Source organism: Hyposmocoma kahamanoa, unplaced genomic scaffold (assembly GCF_003589595.1).
Source record: "Hyposmocoma kahamanoa isolate Upper Pololo Valley unplaced genomic scaffold, ASM358959v1 224, whole genome shotgun sequence".
Taxonomy (NCBI): Eukaryota; Metazoa; Arthropoda; class Insecta; order Lepidoptera; family Cosmopterigidae; genus Hyposmocoma; species Hyposmocoma kahamanoa.
Genome location: NW_020653743.1, coordinates 5,201,494 through 5,213,532, shown reverse-complemented (window position 1 = coordinate 5,213,532; position 12,039 = coordinate 5,201,494). Strand labels below are relative to the sequence as shown.

The 12,039-nt window shown below is 36.2% G+C and overlaps 1 protein-coding gene across 2 annotated transcripts in view; it reads right to left on the bottom strand.

The window, feature by feature from the left end:
• LOC113228107 (solute carrier family 41 member 1-like) overlaps positions 1 to 12,039 on the bottom strand; it is a 165,863-nt gene that overhangs the window by 10,494 nt on the left and 143,330 nt on the right. For both annotated transcript variants that reach the window (XM_026461257.1, XM_026461256.1), the window contains exon 6: positions 1,135 to 1,247. In XM_026461257.1, coding sequence (XP_026317042.1) covers positions 1,135 to 1,247 — 113 coding nt within the window. The remainder of the gene's footprint in view (positions 1 to 1,134; positions 1,248 to 12,039) is intronic.

The window sequence follows — 12,039 nt, the reverse complement described above, 5'->3', positions numbered from 1 at the left end:
GTATATGTATATGTATATGTATATGTATATGTATATGTATATGTATAGTAAGTCGTGCGCGTGATGGTAAACGACACGCCTGTCTACAGTAGCAGTACTAAGTTTACCTTTAGGAAATACATTAAAGATTTATTATACGCAATATATATTATTTAGATTATACGCAAACAAAAACTTGGTATTCCGAAGCACTTTGAGTTTATGGTATTGCTACCTTCCATCGATGATATATTTTTGTAACTCCTATTAATCTAATACTAACACTAATCTAATTATTCTGTTATTATTATTGTGTGCACACAAACTAACAGTACTAACCATAAAATTAAATATGATTCTACAAACATTTAATTATTTTGATATACCCTATCGTGCACTCACTGCCGCGCAGCGGTTTCGCCGTTTTCAGCTTTTCTCGGGCGTAGCATAATATCAGTATACGTTGCTCTAATTGAGCAGCAATTACACTGAGTTACGGCCGTTTTATCACTACAGCGCACACATGCAATGCGTTGCGTTGTTCAGTGTGGTAGGGTTTTATATAAACTTGTGACGATGAGACCTCCTTACATCATCATCCCACCTTTTTATCGCTATTTCTCCGGTTCCTGGCCACGCGTATTTAAATTTTGAATCGTTCTTTAAAAATGCCTTTGCCCCGCCATTCCGATCTGTTTCGTTCCATCGTCACTCCCTGCCCGATCGCGGCAGCGAACACATCTTCTCGTTAATTTTTTGAACCGTTTACCAATTACCAAAAATCTCTTGTGCGATAAACATTTTAAAGATCACAAATATTAACATAACGGGACTAATATTTATAAAGCTGGATTTATTACCACAATTTCTTTACCCTTTTGAATTTTGAACTTTAAACTTGTTAAGCAAGATATATGGAGGCTGCGGAGGCGACTACTACTCTCCTGCTACATTACAATCCTACAGAACATTCCAACGGGCACCACCAGGGGTGTGCTTTTCAAACTTGTAAATTACAAAAAATCCCGCGCCCGCAATGCTTTCGCGGTCGCCTCTGTGTGGCCTGAGCATAAAGGTAGTTCCCCTTCATATCTCATTATATTTATCCATCCTGTATACATATAGTTTATTATGTTTCTCTTCCTGTGTCATTACCTGTACTAGTGATATGTTACCGACGACCATCGAAATGACCTCTTTGCCGGATTCCATGTTGCCCAGGTTGGCCTGTGTTGATAACCGCGATGCCAGGCACATGTCCAGGTTGCCTGTAGACAATACACATTACACTTTATACAATCGCTTGGACAGGCCGCCTGTCAGGCTGCCGAACTTACATCCTCTAAATAACATCATGTTAAAAACAAATTACAAACACGCTTCAAACACGGATAAGGGAGAATTATTGACTAAGACAACAACGTAATTTTGCCACATAATTTATAACTCCACTGTGTATATTTTTTACTAACCCTTCACAACTACACACCCATACATTCACTCACAGACACAACATGTTTTTAATTTTACAAAATTTGAAGTTAACATTGTAATTAGGGACTTAAAATTATTGTGTTCACAGTGGATCACTGACTCCTAAGATACAAGTTTTCTTAGTTTAGGAGCTAAGGAATCGCTTCATTGTTATTTTTGTGAATAAATATTATTATTATTCTAAACGCTGTGGTCAAAATACAGTTTATTAAAAAAGATCTTAGCAATGAATATCGTTCCGTGACACATTTTTCGTTTATCATTTTTTAACTAAAACTGTAAAATTTTTGGATTCTTGTCAAACAATACGCAAAATTCTCGCAAGTGACAAGTGCACATTGACCCGTTCGTTTACCTACCAATGATATTCGTTGACACGCCATAAGTGCGGCTAAATTATTATAAAAACGTGTTCCTCAACTTGACATTGGCGAAATCATCGATTACTTTGATGAGGCCATGATGAGGCCATAACATTTAAAAGAAGAAGAAGATTTAAACCTAGTTTTAGGAACTTCAGAACGTTCAAAACTTATTTACATAAAATAATATTTTCCTTAGCTATACATATTTATATCAATTATGGTAAATTTTAAATAGTTTCTGAAAAATTCTCGATTCCTTGCACTAATTACTTCCTAAGGTTTTTTTATGATATCAAGTGGCGGGACGAACAAGTCATACGCCTGGTATTAAACGACACGTCCGTTCATAGCAATTGCAGTGCCACTCAGAGCCTTAAATATAATATACTCGACGGCTTAGCGGTGGTAACCGCTAGTTGTGCAATGCGCAACGGGTAGTGAGCGTTGCTACTTCTCCGGTATCTATCTGGAAAATAGGGAGGGTACTGTACGGGCACCCGGGGCAGCTCACCCGAGGTACTAGCTTCTTGAGAACCGGATGAGGTCAGTGACAACGGTCTGTGACAACCCTGTACACTGGCTGATCTGGGTTCAAAAGCTTAGCTTATAAGGTTCCTATGCGCGCACAGGTTATAGCACCCTTCTCGTATACCCTAAAGATATGGTCACGGTTGACTGACTGATGGGACCAGTAAAGTGCCCGAAACGTTTGGTTTGTTTGAAAAACAAATATACGCGATTTAAATCCGAAAAAATAGTTTCATTTCCTATGTGTAACAATCGCGAGAACCTGTGACGGTGTGACCTACTTACACCGTCATCCCACCTTTTTGTATCGCCTCTCTCCATTCGTATCGTAACGTTTTTCTTCATCAAATTTTTGAATTGGTCCATTTTCCTTCGTATTCTGATTTTATTTCTTCCGACGGTCACTCCCTGCTTGACCGCGATAGCGGATACTACTCAACCAAATTGTCAAATTTTTTTTATTCTTTTCAAGTTTCATCATAATACAATCAATGTAAATCATGTATCGACCGTAATAAGCGAATAACAGTCTATCTGTAATTCATCATAATACAACCCGATAAGGGTTTTTTTCTTTACTTTACCTTTTACTTCACGTTAAATAAATTTGTGCACCGGAAGTTTCCTGTTTTACTGCTGTGATCCTGACCACGGTTGTTAGGGCTACAATCCTTTCAAACCTAAGAACTCGATACGCTATATTTAGATTTTTCAAACAAATCAACGTTTCAGCTTCTTTATTGATCCAATGGCCAAGAGTGACTGGATGATCTAAATAGCAAAAACACAAGCACTTGTTATATTTATACCAACAGCGTTACAACAATTAATAAAAATAGGAATAAAAACAAACAGCCAATTTGTCAAGAGAAATAAAACATTATTTAAAATTCCGAGAGGCGAGTTTAAGTATACCGTTATTTTTGCTATTGACGTAGTTTTCGGTTATTGTTAGGATGAAAACAATGTAATATTTTAGATATAATAATATAAGTTTGCATATGTATAAACGGTATGTGCAATAAATAAATGGAAGTAGGATTTCCCGCACGAGTTAAAGCCTTTATACATTTGGTTCCGGTGATAAGTCTTGTATTGTTACATTTAAACAAAAGCCGTTAATAATTAAACCAAAAAGAATATTTTGAAATTTCATAGCTGTTAAATACCAAACTCCGCATTGGACCAGCATAGTGGTCAATGGCCTAAGTTTCTATAGAAAAGACCTATGACTTGTAGTGGGTCGTAAATAGGTAGACGATGATGATTTTCTGCCAACTGTTTATGAGTCACAATGTTTTTTTGTATGACAATGAATGACGGGACACGACACGTCAACCCATAACAATTGCACGGCCACTCAGAGCCTTAAATAGCAAAGATTTGAGGGGACTGCCATTGCATCCGTTACTCTGAGACAGGAAGTTGACAAGCCTATGTGACTGTACTTTCTCTACCACCTTCAAAACCGGAACGCAGTAATACTCACTTTACTGCTTGGCGGCAGAATTAGGTAAGGTGGCTGTACTTCCCCATGACGAACTTTTTCACAAGGAGTTATACTGCTATTAAACTTACCTTGTCGTAGTAAAGTATAAAGTTGCCAGTTACAAATACAACAAGTCCGGGATTTCAGAGGGAGGTATTATTCACTACGTGTCTATTAAGTTCTTCAAATTTAGGTAATAAATACATTGCATTCTGATCTCTAGTGATGATGCTTATTTACTTTTTGAAGGAGAATTGATTCATGTAATAGATAGATGAAGCCACAATTTCATCATATTTCATATTCGTATGAATAATCTCTAATCTCTGCTGTGGCATTAGCTGCGTGTATCCCTTTGCATACGCCACAGCCGTACGAAAGACAGTATTTCAAATTGTGTTGATTATTTGATATGTTTGCTTCGTTGTTTTTTTTCTCCCCTGCACGAACTCTTTCAAAGTGAAAGTCAAATAATCTTTATTTCGTATGTTAGCAAATTACACTTGAAATCATCAAACTGCCGAGTTCTTAGGTTTTACCTATTGTTACACATTTGTATTTTCAAAACAAATTCACGCGATTCAAATCCGGAATAGTTCCATTTCCTATCATCATACTGATTAAACTCTACTGCTCATTCGTAAGGATTCACCTAAGAAGAATGAGCAAGAAACTCCAGGAGTTGCTCTTTGTAAATATACACTTACAAAAACTGTACCGTCATTGTCATTTTGTAAACTTTCATTACTTTCAGTTGCAGTAGAGCTCCTTGTGAAAGAGTTCGTCTAGGGAAGTACTGCCACATTACCTATTTCTGCAGCAGTAACACGTGAGCATTGCTGCGTTCCGACTTTGAAGGATAAGGGTGCTAGTACAGGCAATTTTAAATAGAAAACCGTGAGACTCAGACATATTAACTTAAATGACGGATAACTCCCATATTTAAGTCGAATTTTCACTCGACATGTTTCGAACAAAAATGTGGTTCTTAATCATGAGATTTCGCGTCGGTGACTCTTACGTGAGTTATCCGTTATTTTAGTTAAAATTACAGGCATCTCTAAGTGGCACTGAAAATGCTATGGACAGGCGTGTCGCTTACCACCAGACGCACGACTCGTTCGTCCCGTCATTTGGTACCGCCACGATTTTCGGTAGGACCAATTTGGAAACGAGCTTTTTATAACTAGGTTTCAGTCTGGGTGTTCTAGGTCAATACTCTAGTGATAATGACACAAGGAATTGCAAAGTTCAATTCCAGGTAATGGATGTGATCGTCTGCCGTATTATTATAATTATCATAATTGGCTTTTGAAGATATATTAATTAGTAATAATGACCGACGACATCAATATTATAAAGCGCGATATGGCGTGTCCTGGCTAGTCGATAATATATATGATTTAACGATAAACTTAAGTGCATATGTCTGTAAAGGTTTCTTAGCTTGAAATCATTCCATACTTTCATGATTTGGGACTTATAAAGCGTCCTCAATGTCGGTTTATTTAAAAAAAAAAACACAAATCACGCGATTTTAGATCCGAAAAAACTCAGTTTATTCTTATTATTTTTTTTTACAAATATAAGTGCACATTTGACCTCCGTCTCACCTACTGGAAAGTGACGATGAGGTCGACAATAGATCACGCACACCTAAATAATGCCTATTCACTCTCGCCTTGAAAAGGTCCACAACGTTCATAACGTTAATATTATAACGTTCAAGGAAGAAGTCTGCAGGCAGGATGTAGTACAGATAGACTATATTTATTGTCTAACTGCAACATGTGGTGCGTATTGCTTGGTTAGTAATTAAGTTTATGTTTTATTTTAAATTGTAAATTCCAATTTATTAAATTCCACTCCGTAGGCGTTCGCCATATGAATGTAGAAGCATTACGCTTCGTGCGAACATTTGGAATATCCACAACATAGGGGTGGAATCCAAGCTTACGTCTAGTCCCCCGATGATGGAAAGGGGAAGGCGGAATTAAATCCTGTAATTCCATCGCAAACTCTGTGTGATATATTCTGTAAAATACCGATAAACAGGCGACTTTACGGCGGTGTTCAAGGCTCGGCAGCTTCGCCTTTATTTCCTTAATGGCGGTCAAAACCTTTCATCCTTACCTTCAAAAATGTATGACATTGTTTTTTAAAATTCCGGTGTAACATACTCGTACTATCGCGTATTTGTGGAGGCATATGTATAGTAGTTATGCAACTTCATTGTCAACATTCAAGTTCGTAATTATAACAATGTATTTCATCTAGTAATATATTTATTGTCAGTTACGCGAGTTTTATGTATTTTTATGTAACAAAATTTTCTGCCGTTTTTAACATTTCTCCTACATGTCGTACTATCTGGATGACCATGGCTCGTTACGAACAAAGATATGTAAGGAATGAAAATATTCATATATATTACTTGAAATACATAAAAAATCGATTGGTCATTGTGCAAGACGTTAGTCAAGGTATAAATTCATTATTCATTTTAATAATATTTTTGACTGATTTCTCACGGTGAATTGTTTAAAGCTGCGCCGAAGGGAATCAAATATTCAATCAAACAATATCGCGGATCGCAATGCATTATAAATACGTTTAACCTTGTTTAATATTCTCATGAATTTATGCCTCTTTAATCTTATATTTTATTTCATTTATTCAAGACATTTTTAGTAGCTTTAGAGCTTCTTGTGAAAGGGTTCCTCCAGGGAAGTACTGCCAACTTACCTATTTGGCGGGTAAGGGTGCGGATGAAATTACAGGTACATAGGATTTGTCAACTTGTGCTCAGGGGGTTACCTATCACAAGCTAGAAACATGACTTATAGAATTTTGTTTCTCCGTAAACCTTTAGACTTTTATTGAATAGATTTTGTTTCATTTGCCCGAAAACACGTTACGGTTTTTTTCATTATACCATTTAATGTTTTACTATTTTGACATATTGACAAGTTATTCTTTTCCCGTTTTTTATTTCCCCAATAAACCGTTTCACCAATGTATCTCACTGAATATTTTCATTTTGTAAAAAAACGATGTCCATGATACGTTTTTGCTATATTATTTGTTATTATTACAGATATTAAAAGTATTAGAACGTGTCGCAAAATACAACTCGTCAAATTAAAGCACCTCGTATCTTTAGAAAATATGGTGAACAAGATGCAAGTTAATTTGATCGAGTTGTAGTCGCTCGTTGGGATCGTGCTGCTTTTTCATATACTAACCTAACCTAAACCTACAGGAGGGGGTCGTACCGTCTAGGTAATGCAAACAAATTCGGCTCTGGCACTCGCCGGCCGCAATGGCCGCAAAAACATAGCACAATGGTATGACAGAAATTACGTAAGTGGACTCGCTGTGCACCAGCAAAGTACAGTCCAGAATTTTGGAACTGTACGGTGAAATTGTATTGCGGTACAATTTATCTTGTATGGCGGTAAAATTTTATGAAAGATAGACAGTATAGCAAACATGAATAGATTAAACAAACTTCTGCCCGAAAAATACGTATGTTTAATAATTATTCTAATAATAGGTTTTCGGACAAATGATACTTCTGCTGTAAGACATTTCTGTGTTGCAAATTTATACCAAAACTGTCATCGCACTAACGAAAAAAGTCGAATCGTTTTCGGAATAATGAAATTCGGAAAAAAGAAATTCGAGTTTTTGATAGGTTACGGTCTCAAGGTGACAGGTGCAGTGGCAGTGACTCTCAGATCTTTGTGATTTAAAGATTTGAGTGGCACTGCAACTGTTATGGACAGGCGTATCGCTTACCATCAGATGCACGACTTGTTCGTGCCATCACTTGGTGTTATACAAAAAATATTCGGATATAGAAAACGGTACACATTACATAAATACTAAACATAATAACTTAAAACTATAAAAAAAGTGCTTCTACACTTAAGAAACATCATAGCATGGAATGATAACTGCCTGTAACATTTGTATGGCCTACCCGTGGTTGTCTATGTCTGTGTCCATGGTAGATAGGTACCCACGATACAGGGTTTCCCTAGTGCGGGGCTATGAGTAGAAATTACAAATTAGCTGGTGAAATTACAGACACATGGGACTTGTCAACTTATGCCTCAGGGTGTCGGGCGCAGTGGCAGTGCCCCTCAGATCTTTGCGATTGAAAACTCTGAGTTTCACTGCAACTGTTACAGACAGGTGTATCGCTTACCAACAGATGCAGAACTTGTACGTCCCGTCATTTAGTTATTATAAAAAAAAGAAAGGAGTTTTCGCGTTATATATTATTATTAATATACAATGACATATTAAGAAGTTAGTGCAATATATTGTTGTTTGACACTATTTAATCTATAGGTGCACAAATCCAATCAATACTTATCTATCTACATATTATAATATAAATTTAGTACGTGGGAACTATATTTCTGAAGATATATATTATGTCTTCAGAGAAATTGCAATGTACAAAAAAAAATATTTATTTAAAAATTAATTGAGTGTAATTTTTTTACATCCGATTGTAACTGAGGTAATTACATAATGAATTCTACAGTGTAGCGAATTTCTTTCGACGAAATTCTAGTTAAATTTTGTGAAATTAATCATAAACACAAATTGTAATCATATAGTTTTATTTTGCATAATTAATACCTAACCATAAGTTATGCCATCAATAATATTATAAAGACATTGATATTATTAGATAAAATATATGATATAAAAATTATTATTATTTTTATAATATATTATTTTATGTGCTTATTACATAAAGCAAAACAAAAATATGACCTTAGCCCAACGGTTTGCACGGCGGGTCCCTGGTTCGATACCCGATAGGACCAATTTGGAAAATGAAACCTCTGGGTGTTCTGGCTTTCAAAGTACAGGGAATCACCTAATTTGAGAGCAGGTGGTGTGGTTATCTGGCACAATATTATTATATCTATATTTTTAAGGGTATGTTTTCATTTTTATTAATTCCAGGGAGAGGTATTATGCACTCTATTTACTAGAAGTTTAAATCAATTATGACATTATAACAGAATATAATAAAATAGAATAAGTTTTATTTCAAAGAAAATAAAACAGTGATCGTCACTGTTATATAAAGACATAGCGAAAGGTACGGTCGGCGGCTCTATCGTTAGACAGCGATCTCTTCCAAGTAACCTTACAAATTATTACGATGATGATGAATACTTAACTAAGTGACAAATAAGGTTCATTCTCCAAATACTTAAGTTTGTCAAACGACTTATCCAGAGCTCCAGAAAAATACATTTCCGTCCAATTCTGTGTCCGAACCCTTACCATGCTGGTCAACCACGCAGAGGTCCCGGGTGCGATTCCCGGGCCGCGAGGACCAGAGTAGGCCATACTCTGGTTTCTCTAGTGAGTTTCACACACAACCACAAAACCGCCATAGCAACAAGTCTAAGTTTCATTGTATAGGTCACATTACTTTCCTTTTAAAGACAAGTTTGGAATGAGTGAGACTACATACATTACATAACGTGGTATTATAAATGCTCGCTCGACGAGAAAGTACGAGTAGTAAGTAGATTTTGCGATAAGAGAGTAAATGTATGTGACTATACAGGTTTCTTTCCTGGCAGAGTCGACATCTCATATTAGGTTGGTTGTGCAGTGAGGTAGTTGGGATGTCATCTTGTTAGCGACGTATAGTGAAACAGGAACAATTTTAGATAGTGTGTTTATTCGTTCATGGTGCAGATAGAAGTGAATTAATAATTCAATTACAATACAAAGAATTTTATGCCTACTCAACATTTCCTTCAATATGCAATCCAGTGACCTACTAAGGAAGTCACGTTGCGTCATCGAGTATATAACCAGAAATAGAGACGAAATGTCATTTAATTTGTTTGAAAACTATTCTGCCATATCATTACTGTGACAACTGCGCTCCGATTGGCTAGCCCGAGTTCGAAACAATTGACGGGTGTCGTCAACTGTTTCACTTCAAATCGACCAGTTAACTTGAGCTTTGCTATAATGGACGAAAATTCCAAAATTACATATTTAATATTTAATTACCGATGAAATGTGATTCCATTCGTTTTGTAATTAGATGTTTTGCTGTTTTTCCCACACCACCGAATAGAACAGCACGGCATTGTTATGTTTTATGAGATATTATCTTTATTACAATTAATACAGAATATTTTTTGGAATATACGGAGACGTACACACAGGTCAGTTGTTGGCCTGTCTATATTTCAGTGCAAACGAGAGTTGATATTTATAAGAGCTGTATCGCTAATGTGTTACCAGGAATATATGGCCCTTATGTCTGGTTATATACTCGATGAGTTGCTTCGACACATTACAGACCAAAGCAACTGTTGAAACGGGCTGCTGTGTATAAAACCATGGTTCACCACTATAGGATTACAGATAAGGTGGTCATCAATTATGTAATTGTGAAAATCCATTGTCGTCACGCTTACGTAATGCAGTATGAATTGTAGTTATAATTATTGTATACCGTTGACGCAAGTAAATAAATAAAAAATGAAATCCATGTTATTGTTTTTCTGAAATAATATTCTCGAGTGTTATATGTTATTGTAAGTCGTAAGAGCAATAAAGAAGAACAATATGCTTTGTACTTGTTATTTGCAATAACTTCATATGTATGTAGGTACTTGCTAGAAAACTACTATAAACTATAAACTCACATAATAATAATAATAATTATATGTGCGCGGAAAATAACATCAAATGTCTGGTCTCAAACTAAGGGATTCCCTGTAGTATGTACCAGAGCAACGGAGTTCACTCTGGGGCACTTCTCAGAACACCGAGGCTAGAAGAAATTTAGAAACCTGATACAGCGCCGACAGTATAAGCCTTGGAGTCAACGATATATTTAAAAGAGCTAAAATGGTCGAATAATGGTAACAAAGGTATTAATATAAAGTACTGGCCACATATACCAGAAAGTTTAACTTGAAAAAAGAATGACTTCAATCGTCTTTTAATTTCGATTAAACGTTCCGGTACATATGCAATGTATATTTTATTCTAAAAAAAAAAATAGTTTTAATTTTTCAGCACAAAATGGCAATTTCGTACTGAAAAGTTAAAGAAAATGTGATCATATTTTGCCTGTCTTCTCACTTCCTGAGTACAAAAATAATGTGTCAATTATAAATAGTACATTCGTAAAATGATAGATGTGTATCACGAAACCGAGTGATGACGGATATGACGTATGTCATTTGAAATGACATGTCATTATAGACTGTAATCACAGTAAAACGATTCCTTTGTGTGTGGGTCACACGAGTAACAATTTGTTTACTACATGTCACCGTCAATTGCCAGTCTCCGTTTTTAAGAAAATAAAAATGCCGTACAGTCGACTTACGGCTAAAGACTTCGGTGTTCCAGCGGTTTACACTGCGGTCGTGGAATGAGGAGGGCCTGGATTCAATTCCCGGTAAAATCAATTTGACAAAATGTACTTTTCTAACTTATTTCTGTCACATGTATTTAAGATCTTTGTAAAAACGAGTGGCAAGCAAATAAACATGAATATGAACGCTTCCAAAATAAAATACTGAGGACAACTGCGGGTGCTTCTTGGTAATGCGAAATGAGGATCTGCGTCACGATATGGATATAGAGCCCGTAAAAAAAGTGATTAAAAAATAAGACGAACATAGACTTCATCAAGTAATTAATAGATTCAGGCGTTACTTTGCGGAAGTGCATGTTAATAAAAACGGAAGTAAATTAATTTGCTACTCCGCGAACTCAGTGACGGTTAAATCGTGCAAAATAGCTGCGCTTGTGTTGAATATTTTTTTCATGCAGTTAATTATCCCATCCTCCCTCCGCATAAAATTAATAAAATAAATAACACAAGCGCAACTACAGTCCCAAACCACCACTTAAAGACAGACACATAAAGACAGCTTTATTCGTTTTCTTCTCTCACTTCTCAATTAATAATTAACAAGAACTTCGTCGACGTTCATCGCGCACAGTCACCTTGCGTAGAGTGATACAAATTGGCACCAGCTTCGACCGTGCCCGACAACCGATTAGTGTGAACAGAGGGGCCGATTAAGATCCGGACCCAACAGCCGACTAGTGAGAACGGGCTGTAAAAGGCTAGATTGTTGTAATTAGTTATAAGGTCTTGTTTTG